The sequence below is a fragment of the Megalobrama amblycephala genome, linkage group LG17 (genome assembly GCF_018812025.1).
Source record: "Megalobrama amblycephala isolate DHTTF-2021 linkage group LG17, ASM1881202v1, whole genome shotgun sequence".
NCBI lineage: Eukaryota > Metazoa > Chordata > Actinopteri > Cypriniformes > Xenocyprididae > Megalobrama > Megalobrama amblycephala.
Window position 1 is genome coordinate 26,069,980 of NC_063060.1, and position 23,524 is coordinate 26,093,503.

Below are 23,524 nucleotides of genomic sequence, written 5' to 3' on the forward strand. Positions count from 1 at the left end.
AAATCTTTAATCTACTAATACACCACTTATTTTATAATACAAATGAGTAATAGTTGTATATAAGCACAATTTTCACTATTTTACCAATAAATGAAATTCGAGTTTCTGTTTAAAATTATGAACTGTATTTAATTTTATTTTGTTACAGTTTATGATTCATTAAATGAGGAAATTACATTGAAATTGCATTTAACATTGTATTCATCATTTGAGCTTTTTTTTATTATTTCGTGGAGATTTGTTTATTATTTGAGCATTTGATGTATAATTTTAAGTTTGTTTTGGGGGAAAACCCCTTCCATATAAAATGTTAGCCATCACTGAATTAATATCGGCCATATGGATGTATTTTAATCATTTAACATAATAATTTTGCTAAAGGTAAGCGACTGGGTTGGTGAAACTGTTGGAGCAAATGGCTCAGTAGTGGTCACGTGACCTGCGTCTCAGTTTTAGCGCGGAACTTGGAGTTGGTCGGGAAGAAAGACATTTCTCAAACAAGACCGAGTTGTGTGAATATTAAAACATTCGCGGTTTCTTTAAAAAAAATAAACGTGTTTGACAGGGTGGCGAATTTCCTGTTTAGTACCTAAATAAGCCTTTAACATAACTTGTGAACTTTGCGCGGTAACTGTTTACGTCAGTGCAGTTGTTTATCGGATACAGCCTGCTGGCACAGTGTTTCTCAAACACTAAAATACTTGGTGAAAGCAAAAACAACAGGTAAGGGTTTTTGTTTTTAAATATATTTTTACATTATATTATAAATTCCTACGTTCGAAGGTGTATTTGGTTCTTTTTGAAGTGTTTTGGTCTTATTTGGATACAGTTAAATCAATATTATACCAGCCGAGTTGTTTATGAGTATTAACTGTATCTAATGTCATCCCAACAGTTTCCCACATCTGTTGGTTATTGTGGGATTAAATGGAAGCAGCACCAGCTGTGCAAAGAAGCACTCATCAAAGTGTTGAAAAGGGCAGGAGCAGACACAAAATTTCCAGTGAGTGAGCCTTTTTCAATATGAAAGTTAATGTATTTTAAATGTATTTATGTGTAATTAATTACAAATTTATTTAAATACATGACATACAAATTTCAATAGAAATTACATTTAAAGTATATTTTAGTTTACAGTAAATGCTTGATTGTACCCTATATTAAAAAGACAATAGAAGTAATTATAGAATTGCATATAAAGTTGTACTTATGGGTCAAATAAGCACTCATAAGATCACTTAATTGCATGTAATATACAAGATCACTTAATTGCATGTAATATACATTTATGCTATAATGTATTTACTAGATTGCAATTTACATTCTATTAAGTGTCTAAAAACATTACATTTAGTTCAGAAGTATATTCTGAAGTATATTCTTTTACATTGTATTATTTCCGTAATATGTACTGTAGTATGCTAAAATGTACTTCATTTTACAAGGTAATGTTTAGATGATTCCTTTTCATTATGTTATTTTACTCAAATAATTAAACCTATGTGATTCTCTTTTGTTCAGGAGATGTTGAGACTGACATTACATACCTGTATGAAGTTCTGCCACAGCTGTCTCAGATTTTTCGTATCATAGATAAAATTGGAGAAGGTTTGCAATTAAATTTCTTGCTACTTAAATACTTGTAATAGCTTTGAATGCACTTAAATAATGCTATATTCTTTTTCTTTTCTTCTGCTGATTGATGAACCTTAGTTAACCTTTGCATCATTGTGTGATTACAGGCACTTTCAGCTCAGTGTATTTGGCAGAGGCGCAGATGACCGACGGTTCAAGAAGGATGTTTGCATTGAAACACCTGATCCCCACCAGTCATCCTGTGCGAATAGCTGCTGAACTCCAGTGCTTGACTGTTGCTGGGTGAGTCATAAAAATGTCATATATTTTTGATCACCGTTCATTTTCATGTTTTCTGTGATGCATGCCATGTAAGATATTTTAGACTAAGCAAACTTGGGTTTAAGAGTTACTTACTAACAGGATTTATCTATTTTATCTCCCTCTGCAGAGGGACAGAAAATGTGATGGGAGTCACGTACTGCTTCAGGAAAGAGCATCACGTGGTTATTGTCATGCCATACATGGAACATCAAACTTTTGTTGTAAGTGTCTGCAATATGTGTGCTTTTAACCCAAATAATGATACACCATGAATAGTATACACTATCTATACCCAAGATACTACCCAAAAGTCTTCATTCCTTGTAGGATGTTGTTGGATCCTTGAGTTTTGAGGATGTGAAGCATTACATCTTCCACCTGCTCAAAGCCTTGAGACACATTCACAAATTTGGCATCATCCACCGAGACATCAAACCAACCAATTTCCTGTTCAATCAACAAAGGAGAGAGTATGTACCTGATGTTCATTTCTAGTACATCTGCCTGATACACATGTAATTGCCACAGTTTCTTGCTTACTTAAGAGAGTTCACCCAAAAATGAAAATTACCCCATGATTTACTCACCCTCATGCCATCCAAGGTGTATATGACTTTCTACTTTCAGATGAACACAATCGGAGATATATTTAAAAATATCCTGGCTCTTTTAAGATATAAAATGGCAGTGAATGGGGCAGTGAAAATTGCCCCCCCCCCATTCACTGCCATTATAAAGCTTGGAAGAGCCAGGATCATTTTAAACATATCTCTGTTAGTGTTCGTCTGAAAGAAGATGGTCATATGCACCAAGGATGGCAAAAATTTGTTATTTTTGGGTGAAATATCCCTTTACAGGGTTTCCGCGGGGTCTTAACAAGTCTTAAAAAGTCTAAAATTCTGAACTGTAAATTTAAGGCCTTAAAAAGTCTTAAAAACGGCCAGATTTTCATCCGAGGTCTTAAATTTCATTTAGTCAGGTCTTAATTTTTTTTTACCCATTTCCAGAAACGCTACCTGCTGAAAGTTATTACAAAGTAGCAAAAAAGTAGCGAGTCGTAGTTCTTTCTGGGGTATATTGGTGTTGGTATACGCGGTGATAAAACTACAAATCCCGTGATAAATGCAAAACCTGCCCGCGAAATACGTCTGCGTCTCCTCAGAGTTTGTTAAAGTTCGGCTACGTGTGGAAAATGGGAAAATGTACTTTCAACGAGACATGGCTAGATCACAGCGATTTCTGCTGTTGGTTACCCAGCTCCAGGTACGAGGCTCACTGCAAACTTTGCAAAAAAAAAAAAAACAGTTAGGGAGTCTGGGTGTGAAGCGGTGTAAAGGCGCTGGAGTCACACGCCAGAGCGGAGAAACACAAGCTAGCCGCAAAATGCCTTCAGCGGACCAATTAGCCTCACCACTGCCGTCGTCCTCCTCAATGCCTGGTCCCTCCGGTCTCCAGCGCAATATCATCGCAGCTCCGTCGAACAACCTTCGGGGTACTTTTGGATCGACTGACACATCGAAAGCCGAGGTGCTTTGGATACTACACACGGTGACTAAACACCACTCATTTAATAGCAACAGTGAGATTAGCGATCTCTTCCAAGTGATGTTCCCTGATTCAGTAATCGCGAAGACGTTCTCTTGCGGGCCCAACAAGATCGCTTATGGCGAGATTTGGATAGGGGGAGTTTATAAAGAGGGAATTGATTCGTACTCTTACCGGGCCGTATGTCGTAATGTTCAATGAAAGCCAAAATCACACACACACACACACACACACACACACACACACACACACACACACACACACACACACACACACACACACATATCAGATAATCCATGTTAGATAGATAGATACTGTAATTATCCCGAGGTAACTATCTATCTATCTAAAATGGATTATCTGGTGTGAGTGTGTGTGTGTGCACGCTAACGTACATTGGTTGTTACATGGGTTGGAGTAGCCTGTTCAATCTTTATTAGGCTATTAATATGCTGTTTTGTAATGTAAATAAATATGAGATGAAATCTATTCTATTTGAGGGCAAGTTTGTTTTAGCCTATTTTCATTTTGGGCCTAAGGCTTTGGGCATTTGGCACATTGATGTGTGTGGAAGGTTACTAATGTGACTGCTTTATCTGTAAATTAAATTAATGCTTTTTCAATGACTGAATTCATTGAAATAAAATGTTTTTCCAGAATTTCTTTGATTTTAATATTTTTGGTAATGCGTCGTGTAGGTCTTAAATTTCAATCTTTATGGTCTTAAAATGTCTTAAAAAGGTCTTAAATTTGACTTACTGAAACCTGCATAAACCCTGCTTTAAGATAATTGAAACAATTGATCAACTGGCTAAATGAACGTTAGATAACAGCAAAGGTCATGTTAAAAAAAGGGGGAAATTAGCTTTAAAATATCCTTCCGTGATCAGCTTAGATGGGAGGGTCTATGAATATTGTCTTGGATATGGAGGGGCCTTCGAGTCAAAAAGGCTATTAACCATTGGAATAGATCCAAGTTAACTGAAGCATACTGATTCCCATCTTTCTCATTCCTCAGGTACTCTCTAGTGGATTTTGGCCTGGCACAGGGCACTCATGACACACAGATCGAACTGCTAAAGGTGGTAAAATCAAAAGCTTATAAAGGTGGAGGGTCGTCTAAGATGGTGGAGGAATCACTTGGGAAACAGAAACTAGTGCCTTTACCACCCAACACCAGAAACCCTGCTGTCCAGTTCAGCACTAAAGCACCAGCTAAAAGACCCTGCCCACCCTCACGCATTAAACACAGCAAGGTGTCTGCACTGTGTCTCTTTATTAAATGGATGAATTAAGTTTTTAATATGATGGCCGTTATGAGTCACATTGGGGGGCACTGTACTTCCAAATTTGCTCTTCCATATTCATAGTGTTTTATTTTAGAAAACGTATTCATGTCAGAAACTTATGTCCTTCCTCTCAAAGGAACTGTTGGGACTTGATAAGGCACCACGGTCTGTATTTGGGGAGAAAAACGTAAACGACACAAACTCTCATAAACCTGGCACTGACAAAATTGAGGTTAGCGTCTTTTCTCACACTTGTTGCATCTGACACCTTCTGAATAACTATCAGCTCTTTACCTGTCAAATTGTATTTCAGGGATTGCTTTCGAAACCAAAAAGAGAAGAGGTAATTCCACGCAAGATCGTTTCTTCAAAACACCGCTCAGTCCCTGTGAGAACTCCATTAAATCAGAGACAGAAAACCCCTGCTGAGAGTCAGAAACCCAAACCCCCTGCCGTAAGCCCGATGCTCACCTGCAACTGCTACATGACTGACCGCGTCTGCAACATCTGCCTGTCCAGGTACACACTCTTATTCAAGTCATAGTTATAGCAGTATACAAAATATAATGCATGCCTCTGGTTTTATGATTGATAGTTTATATTTTTTTAGCAAGTAAAAGCCTTTTAGTATAATTATAAAAATGTCCACCTTCAGGTCATGGTTACATGTCTTTTTGCTGTGAAATCTTTATTGATTTTTATAAAGTAAATGTAAGAATAACTTTTATATTGTTAGTAATATTTCAAGATGAACATTTAGAGGAAGTAAGCATCTTTGGTTTACTTGATTATCCATACATCATTTTTGGGGATAATCATGTTAAAATATATTAAATATAATCCATCAGGCTTTTGAGGAATGTTTATTAGTACATCTCTTGTATTGAACTGCATTATGTGTTTATAATCTTTTTTTTTTTTTAAATTTTGGTCCAAATCAGTACAAACTCAAGTTTCTGGAAGGCCACAGCCATGCAGAGTTTAGCTTCAACCCTAATTAAACACACCTGATCCAGCTAATGAAGTCCTTCAGGCTTATTTGAAAACGACAGGTATGGGCGAATTACAAACAGCATTTTTGCGCCCTTTGACGGGCACTTCGGAAATGCGCCATTTGTAAGAGCGTTCCAAATGAAGGTGAACACCTGAATCCCTTCACGAAAGTCCCTTCCACAAGTCCGTTAGTGAAGGGCACATGTGATGGTCACTTCAAGGAAGTAATTTCATCGTTTATGGTCATTTGACCCAGTGTGGCAAATCCTTGTGACCCATTTTTTGTTTTGTTTGATATTTTACACACATTTATGTAATGCATTTTAATGAAGTTTAAATAGATTTCATAGGTAAGAAATGAGTTAAATAGTAGATATTTTAGGTAGTGTTTTACAGTCTCTTGTTTGGACACTGCAAAACTACCTAAAATATCTACTGTTGTCATAAAAACTTAATGATGAAATGTATATTCATTTATCCAGATGAAGATGAAATTAGATTGTCTTTCATTGCTCCCTTCACCAAATGCATTCCGAACGGCCACAGTATGACACTCAAGTGTTCTGCTTCCTCCAAAGTCCCCACTTCAAGGGCTCTGTCCTACGGAGTGAGTATGGCATAGGGATGCTCAGTTTCGATTGGAATTTGCCCTTTGTGTGTTGGAGAACTCTGTAGAACTGTGGTCCTCCAGGAGCTGAGTTTGACACTCCTGGTCTAAAGGCTCTAAAACAGTTCCAATTAAAAAAAAATACATATTTTGGACTATTATTTAATATGTCAGGCTTTACAGGGTTCATTAATACTGCAGTCAGTGAAGAACTTAACTGCTTTCACAGGAAACAGCAGGTGGCTCCGAGGGCTGGTACCCCAGGTTTTAGGGCTCCTGAGGTTCTGACTAAGTGCCCCAACCAGGGAACAGGTAAAGCTACCCATCGACATTAGCAGTAATGCTACTCTATATTCAACTTGGAAATTTTTCAATCACTCTCACGGTACTTTGATGTCATACACCGATCGGTGTATGCGTAGTGCTGATGCGTCTCAAACACACCTAATATACACAAATGAATCAGAACTAAATCAAATCAATTCAAAACCGGGAGAATCAAATCAGGAAATCTGTATTTCATACCCAGTGCTAATATTATCATCTGAGCATTGGGCAATGGAATGATTCATGCTCAGAATACAGAGATATGAAGTAGGAATATCCCACATCTGACTAGTGAATGGAACACAAATTTAGTATGGTGCATTTCATATTCAGTTCAGTTCTGTCTTGTTTTAAATCTATCTTTTTACAGACTCACACAGAAACTTTATACTTTCTCAATGAATTCTAATAAAATCACATCTCTTTGCAGCTATTGACATGTGGTCAGCAGGAGTCATATTGCTGTCACTGCTGAGTGGGAGGTATCCGTTCTTCAAAGCCAATGACGATCTGATTGCTCTTACTCAGATCATGACCATTCGAGGATCTAAGGAGACGATAGAGGCTGCTAAGACGTTTGGTATGTCATTGTCATCAGGCTCAATGGGACAGATGTCTTATTTCTAGCACATTCAGCTGACCGAATATTTTTTCATGTGTCTGAATCCAGGTAAATCTATAGTGTGCAGTCGTGAACTTCCTCGGCTGGACCTGAGGATCCTCTGTGAGACTCTGAGAGGTTTGCGATCATGGGATGACTCCTCACTTCCTGCCGAGTTTCAAGCCTCACGTAACCCAGCAGAAGTAAAACTAGATGCTGGGAGTCCCGCTAAAAAACACATGAGCTCAGGTTCATTCAAAAGCAGTGCAGAGCTGCAGGAGATGGGCTGGGATAAAGTGCCAGATGATGTATACGACCTCCTGGATAAACTGTTAGATTTAAACCCAGCAACGAGGATAACGGCCTCCATGGCACTGCAGCATCCGCTCTTCAAAGATATGACAGATTAATTTTTGCGCAAACTACTAATTTTGTATTCTGTAAAGGGTTACATGAATGCATTTATTTTTTAACTACGTTCTGTACAGTGATTTATTTATTTGAATAATTTTCTTTTGGGGGGGAGGTTATAGATTCACATTTGAGAATAAAAAGTTCATAAAGTTCAAACCTAATTGTTTAATTTTGAGAGAATGCTTCCTGAATGTAAGGTTTTGTCACAATATTTTTGGATAAAATAAATTTTAATAACATTTTTGGAAACTAGAGTTTTGCTACATCATGTTTCTCCATAAATTAAAAAAGGAACTCAAATGTCTCATTCTCTAATAATTGCATGGATATTTAGTATTTATATGTACAGAACTTCACACAAAAAAAGACACCTAATTCATAACAGGTGTATTTAAATTAGTTCTTAACCTTGTAATTTAGAGTATTCTAAATGAGCAACTACAAGCTTGAAGTACATCTTAATCTTAAGTTTATAAGGACACTCAAAAAGTGATTTTGGCATATAAGTGGTTTAAGTTGCTAAATTTGTAAATTTAGAATAAATTTCAATACACAGGTTTTTGATTAATCATAATTTGTTTGTGAAAGTGCACACGTATGGTTACTGAATTGGACCTTATGTGTAAAGAGAAAAAATGCATCTGAAAAACAATGGTATTTATTCAAAGCCTGAGGGATCATTGCATGTAGCAAAATCAAAGAACACTGCCAAATATTTCCCCCATAGAAAAACTGATTTCACAGACAAGAAAGATGCAAAAATGCAGGTACAAACAGCTTTGCAAAGCTCTAGGAAATTTCAATTTGCGCTTACATCTTATATCGTGCAATTTTTTGCATAGTTCACAGTGTTTTTTTTTTTTATATATATAATTGACATACAACAAAGCCTGTCAGCAAATATTAATAATCCAATAACTTATTGTATTGTCATATGTTTATAGGTGACCTACCATTACAGTTCTACATTAGTATCTTGACTTGTCAAACAAATTTGCACAATCATAGTTCTGAGGTCGAAACAATGAAAATCTGTCCTAAAAAGTTGCAAATAACATTATACTACAATAATATGCTACTGTAGAGTGAAGAGTGATTACAGCAAGAGTGGACACAGAGACGGTAAAATACAGCAAAATAAAGAAAATCAAATGTAGTCCATGCTTTTTTCCCCACCCTAGAGCTGGTGGCATCACAAAACTCTCTTTCGATTAGCTGTAGGATCCTTAAAGGAAACTGGTTCCGGTGCTTTGAGAAGTGTGACTACGTTAACCAAAAGAGGATGCTAAAGGGGTCATACAGTCTCTCGCATCATGACAAGGGTCTTTCTTTAGCCTCGATGATCTCCTCGATTCTTGCCAAGACGCTCTCTATCAGGTCAAATGTGAAGAGAGCTGACTGCAGAACCTGCAGGAGTGACATGAAAACACTGTTATCTGTGTCCCACTGTATTGAAGCACCAGTGTGGACTGATGCACAAAATAATATACCTGAATCTGCATTTCTGGTGTCATGTTGGGCAGCTTCTCGTTGTCAACAGTGACTGTGCATACTGATGCTTTAGAGTCTGTTGAACAACAAAAAAGGTTAGCAGTCTGACTACAGAAAATTCAAGTGACACAAGCTACATTCACACAGCATAAAGTGTCTAGTTCAGGATTATGAATGAGAGTTTATTGCACCTTTCGAACTGAGCTTCTTCTCTTTCATGCTCTTCAGTTCTGCCTCATAATGCGCTTTGGACATGTTCAGACCGGTCCGAAGTGGCTTCAGGTAGTTGTCCTCAATCTTATAAAGCTCCGTCCAAATTCCTGTCTAAACAGATAAGAAAAAATATGATGCGGGAGTCTGTTATGCCATGTAGAGCAGTGGGTCTCAGCTTTGTCTCCTCTGACAAAGACTGTAATGAAAAAAGCTACTTGTTTTCAAACTTTTTTATTGATAATGATAATATTATAATGTTATCACTATTATTAGAAATAATTAATAATTAAATTCCACTTATTAATTACACTTTTATTAACAATGAATTAAAATCACTTTTTATTTATTTTGTTATTAAGTTTTTTTATATACTCACAAATAGCAATTTCTTTGCAACAGGGTTATTACAGTTATCCAAAACCATAAAAAAAAATATTTTCATGATTTTAACAAACTTTAACTGAAATAAAATAAAATATAAAAAAACCTTAGTTACTTTTTTTAGCTAGCTGGCAAGGGAACTTTTTCATTTAGTTTAAATTGATGTACTAAAATTAACAAAAACTAAAACTGAATAAAAAAGTAAATAATAAAACTATAGACATCTTAAAAAATCTAATTAAATTACAAAAACAAACTACAAAATTCCTAAAACTTTAACTAAAATAGAGAAAACAGAAAATAAATAAATAAATAATTCAAAATATTAATAAAAATAAAATCTCAATGATACTATATGAAAAATAACAATGCTCAGCAATTTCTACACAATAAAATATTTTAGAGACCATACTTCCACATCCAGGATCTCACATAATTTTTTCTGGTATTTAAAATAACCAACATTAATTTTTTTTTAAATAACAAAATCTGTGTGAGTGCCTGGACTTGGATGTATGCTGTCATTTTGTGAGGAAATGTCCACTAATATATTTTTTATCACACATAATTTGTTGTTTGTTTGAGTACCAAATGCGCCACTAGATAATATTATTTCTTCAAAATATTTTATAGCTTGACATAACTAAAAAAAATTATATTCAAAATAGATTAGATTAATTTCCACCACTTTTCCAGTCCTAGAAATCACACTTTTAAAATCCCCTCATATATCCAGGTTTTCCAAGACCATGTGAACCCTGGTTCATAAATATATATTTAAAAAAATAAATAAAAAATCAGTTGTTGAGGGAACAAATAAACTGAGAAATACAATGTCAATGTACATCTTGATCTTATTGTCTTGATCTTGATCTTAAGGCTTGATTTATCTTATCTCATTTTAAAGGTGCTCTAAGTGATGTCACACGTTTTTAGGCCAAAACATTTTTTGTCACATACAGCAAACATCTCCTCATTATCTGCTAGCTGCCTGTCCCCTGAACACACTGTAAAAAAAAAACGCGGTCTCTGTAGTCGCCACAAGCTCCGAAAACGGCAATAAAAACAAACTGGTGCAGTCTGGACCACGAATCATAATAAACATGCTCCAGCCAATAACCAACAAGAATGATTTTAAATGCGCATTCATGACTGTTTCAGGAAGCACTGATGGGAGGGGAGGAGGAGGAGGAGGAGGAGGGAGGGTCTAGCTAGCCTCTGTTTTGTTTGACAACACTTCGAACGTCAACAGGAATTTACTCTACCCAGGATCGCTTAGAGAACCTTTAAATCTGTTTAAGCCCCTTGGGAGTGTGTGCTAAAGCCCCCTAGTGGCTCCCAGCTCCCTGCTTGCACCACTGATTTAGCCTTACCTCATTCTCCCATTCTTTATCTCGAATGAGCATGTATCTCAGGAGGTTCAGCGACTCCATGATCCTGTTTGATATGGATTTGTCAGTTTTGTCAAGTCAAATGACTACAATGAAGCAAACATTCTGGCTGTAAGACCGAGGCTTGTTTAAAGGGTCTCACCTGTCTAAGTTCTGCAGCAGGTCTGTTTCTGGTCCGTGTGGAAGGCACATCACCAGCCGCAGCAGAGGCAGCAGATGTTTACCCAGGAACCAATCATTACCATTACATGGCTAAAAATGCAATGCAATAGTAAATGGAGGTCCAATGCAAAAAAAAAAAAAAAGGAAACAAATGAAGGTTATAACATGGTATCATGACTTATCTTACCTTGAGGGAAAAGTCAATCTGATTCTTGATATTCTTGATAATGTACCCCTCCACCCCTGCATGGTGACTTGTATTCAACATGCCTCTGAAAATGGAGGAGTGCCATATATGAAACTGTTACTAAGTGTCTAATAACACTAATATCATCAGCTGAGCAGTGTACATGTTTTGTTGCTTCTATGGAAAGAAAATATTTTTTTTTTATTTAAACAACAGGGCCGCAATAAACTAGGCTTTTGTTTGAACTTGAAGAGCTTATTATAAAGCATTCTCATGCTTAGGACAACTGCTCTTTTCCCGCAGAAGCTCAGTCTGAGTCCTCCCCTAAAGAAATGCATTATTCACTACTGTAAAGTGACGTGATTGGCAGATGTTTTCTATTCATAGTGTGCAGATGTGATTAATAATCAACAAAAAAGTACTGTTTGTGGACAAAATATCTCTGAAGTACCTGTATGAATATGGTAATCATTCAGTATCAATAAGTCAAAGTACCATGGTTACCATCAATGCTCCATGGTACCGCCATGATGTTTTAAGTAGGAGTGTGCAGCAGAGCCAATATCTGTAACAATCTCAAAATTATTTGTATCTGTATTCAGATAAATCCAGGAGTGGGCGGGGCTTTAACTGTAAATTCATCAAATTATAGCTTGTTTTAAAAGTAATTCTGTTCCCTTCATAATTTTAATTTTAACAAATATGCGTTATATAACTCAAAAAATATTTTTGATTATAAATTCATTTGTGTACAGTTAGTCACCAGGGACAATCATCCACAATCTCAAATAAGCGCACCATAAAAATCATTGATTAGAGAACATGAAAGCAGGAAAAAAAAATATCCAGTGGTTGAAAACTGCTAAAACAACTTTTATAGGCCTACATACAAATGCAAATCTGATTCTAACCAGTTATAAAGAATACATGAATGCTTGCCGTCTCCGGGAGAGAGTGAGATGGAGAAACATCTCATATCGTAGCCTACAAGGTTAGTTCACCCAAAAATGAAATTTCTGTCATTAATTACTCACCCTCATGTCGTTCCACACCCATAAGCCCTTCGTTGATCTTTAGAACACAAATTAAGATATTTTTGATGAAATCCAAGAGGTTTTATATCTCCCATAGAAAGCAACGAAATTACCATCATTCAAGGTCCAGAGAAGTAGTAAAGACATCGTTAAAACAGTCGACGTGACTGCAGTGGTTCAATCTTAATGTCTACAAAGTAAACTGCATAAGAGAATGACAGGGAAGAGAGGAAATTGTTAAATAAAGTCGTTATTTTTGTTTTGTTTTTGCACACAAAAAGTATTCTCGTCACATCATAACATTAAGGTTGAACAACTGTAGTCACACTGACTTTTTTAATGATGTCTTTACTACTTTTCTGGACCTTAAATGTGGTAATTTTGTTGCACTCTATGGAAGACAAAAAAAAAAAACTCTCAGATTTCATCAAAAATATCTTAATTTGTGTTCTTACAGGTGTGGAACGACATGAGGTACTTAAAGGTGTTACAAAGGATGTTTTCGACGACTGAGAAACCAAAGACTGTTAGTGAGTTTTTGAAATGAGCGCATGCGTAAGAACAACCCCCCTCCTTCACAGCGCACTTCGAGGGAACGCCTCCCAAAACTCATGCACGAGTATTGGAACACGAGTGTTTGTTTACCACCGGCATTCGCTGTGTCGTGTTAGTGGATTCATTATGTCGGACTCACCGCAGTAACTCGTAATCTGCAGTTGTTACTCCTGACAAAAACATTGTTATTTTTTCTTATGATTCATGTGGAAAGTTACTGGAGCACGCATGTCTCTCACAAGGAACGTAATGGCAGTGATTGACAAGCCAGAGAGCCAATCGTTTATGCGATGATCACACAAACGATTGGCTGATGTTTTTAAGGCCCTACCTCGTGCACAGATGATGTATATTAATATTATTACTTTCAGTGCACCTAATAAATAGTCTTTTATCAGTTAGTAAAAACAGTTTCAAGTAATATTGCAAAAATGTATAAAACAAAACATCCTCTGTAACACCTTTAATGGTACTTAATGACAGAAATTTCATTTTTGGGTGAACTAACCCTTTAAATAATTATATAAATTAGTATAACGTGTATGATGTAGTATCTTGGCATCACTTGTCAAAGCTTTGATTTCTAGAGATGCACAACAGAAACATGACTATTTGATTTGCGATCGTGCTGTCCTTATTTCATTCATAAAGTTTATACTCATTAATGTATCATATCGTACAAGGTTTAAAACATTTAAAGGTGCCGTAGAATGGAAAATTGAATTTACCTTGGCATAGTTAAATAACAAGAGTTCAGTACATGGAAATGACATACAGTGAGTCTCAAACACCATTGTTTCCTCCTTCTTATGTAAATCTCATTTGTTTAAAAGACCTCCGGAAAACAGGCGAATCTCAACATAACACCGACTGTTACGTAACAGTCGGGATCATTAATATGTATGCCCCTCAATATTTGCATATGCCAGCTCATGTTCAAGGCATTACACAAGGGCAGGCAGTATTGATTCAGTAATGATTCAGTAATGATTCAGCTGTGCACAGGATCTGTGCACAGCTGAATCATCAGACTAGGTAAGCAAGCAAGAACAATAGCGAAAAACGGCAGATGGAGCAATAATAACTGACATGATCCATGATATCATGATATTTTTAGTGATATTTGTAAATTGTCTTTCTAAATGTTTCATTAGCATTTTGCTAATGTACTGTTAAATGTGGTTAAAGTTACCATCGTTTCTTACTGTATTCACAGAGACAAGAGCCGTCGTTATTTTCATTTTTTAAACATTTGCAGTCTGTCAGTAAACATAAACACAACTTAATTCTTTATAAATCTCTCCAACAGTGTGTAATGTTAGCTTTAGCCACGGAGCACTATCAAACTCATTCAGAATCAAATGTAAACATCCAAATAAATACCGTACTATACGCGATTAGACATGCTGCATGACGAACACTTTGTAAAGATCCATTTTGAGGGTAATATTAACTGTGTGAACTTTGTTTATGCTGTTTAAGGCAGTCGCGAGCTCGGGGGCGGGGAGCACGAGAATTTAAAAGGGCCGGAGCCTGAATCGGCGCATATTTAATGATGTCCCAAAATAGGCAGTTAAAAAAATGAATTAAAAAAAATCTATGGGGTATTTTGAGCTGAAACTTCACACACACATTCAGGGGACACCTTAGACTTATATTACATCTTTTGAAAACGCGTTCTACGGCACCTTTAAATAGACATATGAAATAGTAAAAAATGTGTATGATGTAGTATTTTAGTTTGTATCTGTATTAGAGTTGCGATCGTGCTCTGCTTATTTCATTCATAAAGTTTACATACATTCACTTCACACACTCATTATTGTGTAGTGTGTGATTAATAAAGTATAATATCGTGCTATGCTATCCCCTGGCTCACCTGTATTCCAGCAAACACGAGGAGTTACTGTGTCTGCAGAATATAGTTTTCCTATTATTCAGTAGAATTTGTTATTCGTTTTGAAGCCATTATCTGCACCTTTCCGAATAAGGTATTTGGCTTTGGGCACATCCCTAGTTGTAAGGGTTCTGTTGTACCAAATGAGAGGTTTTCATGTTTAAATATCAGAAGGAGGGCATACCTGAAGAACTTGTATTTGGCCTCTGTGGTGAATTTGTCAATACTCAGCTGAAACACTTTAAGGCCTTTACTTCTCTGTGGCGGTGTGGGCAAAGACAAATCAAAATCAACAGATGATAGCAGACATTATACAACACATACATATGCACAACAGATCTCACTTACCAAAGTCTGGTCTGGACACAACGTCATAACTTTAACCAAGTTCTAAACAGAAAACAGAAAGTCTTAGAAGATCACACCTAAATCACACACAAAACTATTGTTACAAATTAAATATAACATTTTTACCTGTGGAACACTGAAAAATGTCTTCAGCTCCAAAAGATCTACTGGTAGACTGTTATCTTCAACTCTAACAAGACTTTTTTCATACAGTTCCTATGATGGAAGTATTAAAGAAATATTAAAATAGGCTGTAATATTATTTCCATATCTGTGCATAAAACATAAGTTGTTTGATGTTTTAAAGAACACTCTCACCAATCCTTTCTGCAGACGAGATACTTCAGTTCTGTGCAGAGTGAAATCATGTGTGTCAGAAGACTCTCATACAAATATCCAGAATTATAGTCTTTAAACTTTATAAGTACCTGCTTAACAGCAGCTCGATATATTCCATGTTGCACTGAAGAACAAAAATGGGACTGAAAAAACATGCAAATAAATGTCAGCACAAATTGACAGGAGCATTTGTTCTGTGTTGATTCATAATACAAATGTAAAATCAGCACAGTCAACTGCTTCTCTCTTCACCTGAGAACCGCTGGAAAGATGTCCACAGCTATATGATCCACAAAGAGCAGGTGGCACATGCAGGCCAGAGACTCCTTTGGGTATCTGACCTCCTCTTCAAGAAAGCCTGGGACCTCCCTTCTCTTCAGCACATTACGACTTAACAAATCAGGGAGTGACTCCCCAATATTTGACAAAATTATCTGTAGACATGGAACATAATGCAGTTTAAGTATGAAAAGGTATATCAAGGCAGTAGTTTTGAAATACATCGTAGCAGATGCCTCTAGATTTAATATTATGCAATTTTATAAGTGCAACTTAGACTACCATTCAAAAGTTTGATTTCAATAAGTGTAAGTCACTTATGCTCACCAAGTCTACATTTATTTGATTAAAAATACAGTAAAAGCAGTAATACTGTGGAATTTAAAACAACTATTTTGTATTTGAATATATTTTAAAATAAAATGTAATCATGTGATGGTAAAGCTGAATTTTCAGCATCATTACTCCTTCAGAGATCATTCTAATATGCTGATTTGATTTTTGAATGATTCGATTACTTGAAAATGATTTATGAATGTCTTTACAGTCACTATTAATAAAAAAAAAAATATTTCTTTAAAAAATAACCCCAAACTTTTGAATGATAGTTCAAAAGCAATGATTGGATTCATGCGATAAAGGAATGCAATAGTTAAGAAAGTTCATGCAATGTTATACCAGTATCTCAGTAGCAAAGTCTCTCAGAGGGGATTTCTGAAGTGTGTCTGGATCTTTCAACTGCACCTCCAGCAGAGGCTCACTTAAACTCTTCATACAGCTGGATAGAAAAATATAATACATAAATGGCCAATATTAAAACACTTTGTTATACTGTCTAAAAAATTATACACTAAAACACAAAAAAATTTAAATCAACTGTTTTAAATGAATCTGCATATCACACTATTATAACTCTAACGTTGAGATTTTGCTAAAGATTACATTTAACAGTATTATATTACATTATTAGTGTGTTTAAAGATTAAAGGTGCCCTAGAATTAAATATTGAATTTATATTGGCATAGTTGAATAACAAGAGTTCAGTACATGGAAAAGACATACAGTGAGTCTCAAACTCCATTGTTTCCTCCTTCTTATATAAATCTCATTTGTTTAAAAGACCTCCGAAGAACAGGTGAATCTCAACATAACACCGACTGTTACGTAACAGTCGGGGTGTATGCCCCCAATATTTGCATATGCCAGCCCAATGAGCCCATGATCGAGGCATTACACAAGGGCAGCCAGTATTAACGTCTGGATGTGCACAGCTAAATCAACAGACTAGGTAAGCAAGCAAGAACAATAGCGAAAAATGGCAGATGGAGCAATAATAACTGACATGATCCATGATAACATGAGATTTTTAGTGATATTTGTGAATTGTCTTTCTAAATGTTTCGTTAGCATGTTGCTAATGTACTGTTAAATGTGGTTAAAGTCACCATTGTTTATTACTGTATTCACGGAGACAAGAGAGCCGTCGCTATTTTCATTTTTAAACACTTGCAGTCTGTATAATGCATTCACAACTTCATTCTTTATAAATCTCTCCAACAGTGTGTAATGTTAGCTTTAGCCACGCAGCATAGCCTCAAACTCATTCAGAATCAAATGTAATACATCCAAATAAATACAATACTCACATAATCCGACGCATGCATGCAGCATGCATGACGAACATCTTGTAAAGATCCATTTTGAGGGTTATATTAGCTGTGTGAACTGTTTTTATGCTGTTCAAGGCAAGCGCGAGCTCCGGGGCGGGGGAGCGGGAGATTTAAAGGGGCCGCAACCTATATATCGGTGCATAGTTAATGATGCCCCAAAATAGGCAGTTAAAAAAATGAATTAAAAAAAGATTTATGGGGTATTTTGAGCTGAAACTTCATAGACACATTCAGGGGACACCTTAGACTTATATTACATCTTTTAAAAAGAAGTTCTAGGGCACCTTTAACCAATTAAGTGTTAGAGAACAATAACGGTAATCTAAATGTAAAAATCGAGGAAATGAGTATGCACAATAAAATATCCAAAGTTGACCAATACTGATAACTGATATTACATCGAAATATATACTTAATTTGGGGAGGAAATTATAATGTACATAATTCTAAATAACATAATTGGGGACCTACAACTTGAGAAGTTCCACTCTGAGCTCATTGTCCTTGGACATTCTGTTGTTGTCCTTGACAACCTCCTTGATCTCCTCAACAAAGGGCTTCACAAATTTTAGAAGAGCAGTGCAGCAGCGGCACAAGCCGAAAACATCATCCTCCTCCTGCTCTTTGGTGACAGGCACCGGCAGTCTGGCCACCTGGCTGAGCAGCGTGGAGAGAGCCATGCCCACAGATGAGGCCTTCTTCACGCCCAGCCTCAGCAGCACTGAGATGTTCAGACGTTGGGGGCAGAAGAGGATTTGGTTAATTTAGGACCCATTCAAAAACACCAGTCACATAGAAGAGTTTTATCAGAATTCTGTATGGATGAGTCAGGATGGTCGACTAGTCGGACAACAACGGAGCTGACTGACGTCACGTCAGTTACGCTTGTTTCATAAGTTTAAATACAGAAGGCATAGGATGTAGTGTAAGTGTTTTGAACTGCGAGAGGCGTTACACTTTCTTCCTAAGTTGAATACGGAAAGCGTTCTGGCGGAAGCTAGTTATTTTACTGTATAACATGTTAAATATGGATATTTTTCATTTCGCTTCAGAAGGCCTTTATTAACCCCTCGGAGCCATGTGGAGTACATTTATGATGGATGGATGCACTTTTTTGAGTTTCAAACAGGTGGTTTCTGTGCACTGCCAATATGAAGTATCAGGATGATTATTAATATAACTCTGATAGTATTTGTGTGAAAGAAGAAAGTCATATACACCTAGGATGGCTTGAGATCCTAGGTTTAAAGGGATAGTTCACCCCAAAATGAAAATTCTGTCTTTAATTACTCACCCTCACGTCATTCCACACCTGTAAGACTTTCGTTCATCTTCGGAAAACAAATGAAGATCTTTTAGATGACAGAATGCTGTCAGATTTCCTTCCATTGACTACCTTTATAACTACCACTCTGATGCTTCAAAAACTTCATAAAGAGATCAGAAAACTAATCCATATGAATCGAGCAGTTTAGTCCAATTTTTCTGAAGAGAATCAATCGCTTGTTATAATGAACAGATGGAATTTAGGCTTTTACTCGCATGTAAACATTGATCAGCGAACATAAACAGAAGCTGAACCTAACCTGAATAACGCACAAGAGCAAACCTCTCCTGGAAGCTCAAACGTGCAGCGTAATGCACGAGAATGAACCTCACTGGTTATGCAGCATGTTTGAGCTTCCAGAAGAGGTTTGTTCTTGTGAATAAACTAACCCTTTAAGTTACCTAGAGTTCTCTATAGAACCTTTTTGGCATAAAGGGTTCTTTAAAATGGAATCAAGAGCCCTAAAGTTCTATATAGAACCTTTTTGGTATAAAGGTTTCTTTAAAATTGACAGAGACTAAAAGATGAGGAACCTGTTTGTAAAGGCTTGAGGAGAAGAGTAACCATCTCAGCAATGGAGGCAGAATCAGCCTCCTCCACCTGCTCCAACAAACCCACCAGCAGCTCTTTAGGGCTGCAAACCTGTTTCACAAAACAACACTATGAATGATTAACTGAAAGCAGCATGAAAACTTACTGCTGGTCATGACAAGATATCTGATCACAGTTTAAGAACAAGGCATAAATAACCTCCAACAGATGTGACAGGATGGCATGGCAGTGGGGAAGGTTTTTGTCTTCCTTCTTCAGAAGCATCTGTACCAGAGGTCCCAGCAGGTTCCAGCCCATGCATCTCACTATGTTCTAGAGTAAAACAAGGAAAAAGCTTCCTGAATTTGTCCTTCTCCATAGATGAATCACAAAGCGCACCAGATGCTGTGCATCTCACCTTGTTCTTCTCATCCACTAGTATGCTGAGAACCTGAGCACTGTCGCCTTGTTCTATGCAGGTTCTTCCTGCGCCAAGGAATAAATCATAGTCCTCCGGTGAGAAGCTTTCATCCTTGATTGCTTGCTAATGAAAAAATGAATACACACGTGACTGACTGTAGGAGACACATTGTGAATGTACAGTAACACATACATAGACACTTACACATCTCTGGACTACATCACTGAGCTGTTCTAGAGCCATCTTGATGGTCCAAAACGTCTTCTGTCATCAAAGATTTCTGTATATATAAAAAAAATGATGATATTATGCATGACAACAGTGATGTGGTACAAAGACAAGAGAGCATTGACGTAATCATCAATCATGACATCTTCATCAAGAGCAGCTGGTTGTCACACAGCTCTAACTATTATCATCAGCAAACAAAGCAGACGCACATATTAGAGAAAATGTCTATATATAAAAATAAACTATTAATAAATAGACCTCACTCTTCGTCTAAGATTCTGTATAGATATAAACTGGTTCTTGAACGTTAGTCATTAGCAAGATAGCTAAAATCTCCATACGACCTGCGTTCTCCAAATAAGCTCTATAATAAGATTATGCGTTCGCGCAGCTTTGTATGGCATGGCTGTTGTTTTATTTTGCTAATAAGATATAAGTCTACTTAATAAGATACAAACTGCAAAAGCGCGCTCACTTACAGCTATACTTTCAATAAGCAGCGCCTCATGTTTGTAAACTGCAGAGGGATGAATCGTGTCGCTGGCGGCTTGCCGTAGTGCTGTGACGTAGGCGGAAAAGTTAGAGAAAACAAGCATGGAAGCCGGTGAAGAGACGAGAAAGATTAGCTCCTCGAAATCAAAAAAGAAAGGTTTGCTGATACATGGAGCTACATGGAATTTGTCCTCCTAGTTTTTAGTTTTGTACTTTAACAATATTTGTCTGAATATAATCTGAATTTTAGGTGGAAAGAGTACCCAGGCGATTTCAGCAGCGGTTGAGGCGAGAAGGTGTGTTTGTTTACTTCAGTTGAACTCTGTTTTTGACTAACAGTATTTTTAAGTAACAGTTAAAATGAGGTAACGTTCAGTTATATGAAGTGTGGTGTTTGCAGGAGGGAGGCCATTAAAGACGCGCTCAGACAGAAGCTGGAGTTGGAGCGCAAAGCCCTGCAGGTGGTTGAGCGGCTGCTGGAGGACAGTGTGACAGAGGAATTCCTCATCGACTGTGTAAGTTACTTATTTAGCCTCTATACAGTTCAGCTGGAGATTTAAGAAGTTGTTGGTTGTTCTCCAAAAAGAATGTCCTGTCATCTTCTGCTGCAGGCATGGTACATCACTTCTACCAATTACAAAGACACAGTGGAAGAACGGTCCATTGCCAAAGTGTGTGGATATCCCGTGTGTCCAAATAAACTAATCAACGTACGAAACTTTCTTGGAATTACACATAATTTATTACTTATTTTTTATTTGACATAGGCATTAGTTCAGTCTAATAAGAGTATATTAATTTTATTAAACTACATTTCAGGTGCCTGCTCAACGATTTAAAATATCCACTAAAACTAACAGAGTCTATGATATTACAGAGCGCAAGGTATGATTTCTTTCCATCACTCTTCTAAAAGGTAATTTGAGATGAAGCAGACACGTTCATCTTCACTTTCTTTTGTTTGTTCTATATTTTCAGTGCTTTTGCAGTAATTTCTGCTACAAAGCCTCCAAATGTTTTGAGTTCCAGATATCAAAAACTCCACTTTGGCTCAGAAAGGATGAAAGGTAGTGTATCTGTCAATCCAGTTCATTATAATTACGTAAATATTTAATTTATTAATACAAATCAAATTGTTTAATCATATAATTCAAATTGTTTTATCATAAAACTAAATTCATTATCATACAGTTATTAAAAAAATATTTATTTTATATTTAATTTAATATTCAATTTTTAACTGATATTATGGCCTTTGCACTACGATTCAAAAGTTTGGGGTCTGGAAGAATTCTACATTTTTTTGAAAGATGTGTCTTATGCTCACCAAGGCTGAGTTTATTTGATCAAAAATACAGTAATATTGTAAATATTATTGTCATTTAAAATAACTCTTTTCTAATTGAATATATTTTAAAATGTAATAAATTCCTGTGCTGACAAAGCTGAATTTTCAGCATCATTACTCAGTGTTACATGATCATTCAGAAATCATTCTAATTTGATGCACAAGAAACATTTCTGATTATTATGTTGAAAACAGTTGTACATTGTAATAATTTGCTGAAAACCGTGATGCATTTTCTACAGCATTCTTTGATTAAATAGAAAGTTCAAAAGAACAATATTTATTGAAATGGAAATATTTACTATAACTTCTGATCAATTTAATGTGCCCTTGCTGGTTAAATTTATTTATTTATTTAAAAAAAAAAAGCCATACCCATACTTTTGAACAGTAGTTTTAGTAAAAATAATTTTAATTTTAAACAGTATTTATAATAATGTAACAATGTTTAGCATTTTAGTTCGGAAAAAAAAATGTTCCTTTCTTTTCCATAAAAGTCCTCCTGAGGTTAAGCTGATGAAAGAAGGAGATGGGTATGTACATGCTGTTTGTCTTAAAGAAATTTCACTGTTTAGAAGATGATGTTTTGGAGTGGAATAACATTCTAAAGAAATTACTAATTTATAGTTGTATAAATTGACTGGCAATTTTTTCTCACCTGTGCACAGAGGCAGCTCAGGACAGGAGATAAAGTTGGTAGACAAGCCTTTAAAAGAAGCCGACATTGAGAATCCTGTCCCAGACATTCTTGAGTCTTACAAGGACTCCCCTCCCTTCAGCCAGAGCGACAACAGCGACATTGAGCAAGACTTTGTCTCCAGTGTGGTGTCCGGACCGCATAAAAATGCACGGGTTCACTGGGGAAAACTGCCAAAGAGGGATGAAGTGAGTGAGGATGGGTCGAGTGCTGAAATTAATCAATATGCACATCCTGAAACTACACAAAGAGAAAATAATGATGAAAGTGGATCTTCACATACTCCTCAACCACAGAAGGACCCGACCGACTGTCTGCCTAAACTGGATAAAACCACATCTGTGGAATCTTTTATTGAAGGAATTCTGGAGCCTTTGAATCAGTGTAGTCTGACGGACACTGCAACCCAACAGGAAACTAACTCACTTTCACAGCCTGAGATTGAAAACGCCCTCCTTACCGCCGGTGGTCTGAACATCACTCAGGTGGGCATGAGTAAGAGAGGAGCTGCAGGCCTCAAAGGATTGTTGAAGGATCATAACAAAGCTAAAACAACTCCTACAGCTGTCAATCTTTGCCTACTAGAGCGTCTGCAACAAACCTTTATGGAGTGGAGAACTGAGGAAACGATGAAGTTTCTTTATGGGCCTGAATATGCTTCAGGAACAGAGTCCTCAGCACAGGAAGTGGAGGAACTGGATGAAGATGACCTGGATGAGGCTGAAATGGAGATGGGTTTGAGACAGGACAGTGGAAGTACTTTCACTCCCAGAGCTCCAGCTCCTGATATTGAGACACTGCGAAAAGAGACTGAGTCGCTGGAGCTGAGAGTGAGGGAGTTTTATAAAGGAGTT

General features: G+C 36.6%; 3 protein-coding genes across 5 annotated transcripts in view; 2 read left to right on the plus strand and 1 right to left on the minus strand.

Moving 5' to 3' along the window:
• The first annotated feature begins 395 nt into the window (after positions 1-395).
• cdc7 (cell division cycle 7 homolog (S. cerevisiae)) lies at positions 396-7,924 on the plus strand. 3 transcript variants are annotated; one of them, XM_048162449.1, is made up of 12 exons: positions 396-723; positions 896-1,003; positions 1,522-1,608; positions 1,743-1,878; positions 2,027-2,120; positions 2,227-2,369; positions 4,463-4,700; positions 4,870-4,965; positions 5,047-5,252; positions 6,563-6,645; positions 7,091-7,240; positions 7,331-7,924. In XM_048162449.1, exons 2-12 carry the CDS (start codon positions 928-930, stop codon positions 7,669-7,671), a joined length of 1,650 nt encoding a protein of 549 aa, XP_048018406.1. In that variant the 5' UTR covers positions 396-723; positions 896-927; the 3' UTR covers positions 7,672-7,924. The 3 variants fall into 3 exon arrangements, with proteins under 3 accessions (XP_048018406.1, XP_048018408.1, XP_048018407.1); XM_048162450.1 differs by having other exon boundaries at positions 397-723; positions 4,463-4,526; XM_048162451.1 differs by lacking the exon at positions 4,870-4,965 and having other exon boundaries at positions 4,463-4,526.
• A 393-nt stretch (positions 7,925-8,317) lies between these two features.
• glmna (glomulin, FKBP associated protein a) lies at positions 8,318-20,734 on the minus strand. Its single transcript, XM_048162448.1, has 19 exons — positions 20,613-20,734; positions 20,107-20,182; positions 19,900-20,025; positions 19,701-19,814; positions 19,484-19,592; positions 18,095-18,344; positions 16,631-16,730; positions 15,926-16,107; positions 15,763-15,816; positions 15,653-15,683; positions 15,461-15,550; positions 15,335-15,376; positions 15,171-15,244; positions 11,501-11,585; positions 11,294-11,403; positions 11,134-11,197; positions 9,358-9,490; positions 9,166-9,242; positions 8,318-9,082 (listed from the first exon to the last, which is right to left on the minus strand). Exons 2-19 carry the CDS (start codon positions 20,143-20,145, stop codon positions 8,987-8,989), a joined length of 1,776 nt encoding a protein of 591 aa, XP_048018405.1. The 5' UTR covers positions 20,146-20,182; positions 20,613-20,734; the 3' UTR covers positions 8,318-8,986.
• rpap2 (RNA polymerase II associated protein 2) overlaps positions 20,681-23,524 on the plus strand; it is a 13,054-nt gene continuing 10,210 nt past the window's right edge. Inside the window, exons 1-8 of the mRNA XM_048162446.1 lie at positions 20,681-20,782; positions 20,876-20,921; positions 21,026-21,140; positions 21,237-21,335; positions 21,445-21,510; positions 21,604-21,692; positions 22,471-22,506; positions 22,642-23,524. The exon at positions 22,642-23,524 is cut by the window's right edge and continues 57 nt beyond it. Coding sequence (XP_048018403.1) covers positions 20,728-20,782; positions 20,876-20,921; positions 21,026-21,140; positions 21,237-21,335; positions 21,445-21,510; positions 21,604-21,692; positions 22,471-22,506; positions 22,642-23,524 — 1,389 coding nt within the window. The 5' untranslated portion in view covers positions 20,681-20,727. The remainder of the gene's footprint in view (positions 20,783-20,875; positions 20,922-21,025; positions 21,141-21,236; positions 21,336-21,444; positions 21,511-21,603; positions 21,693-22,470; positions 22,507-22,641) is intronic.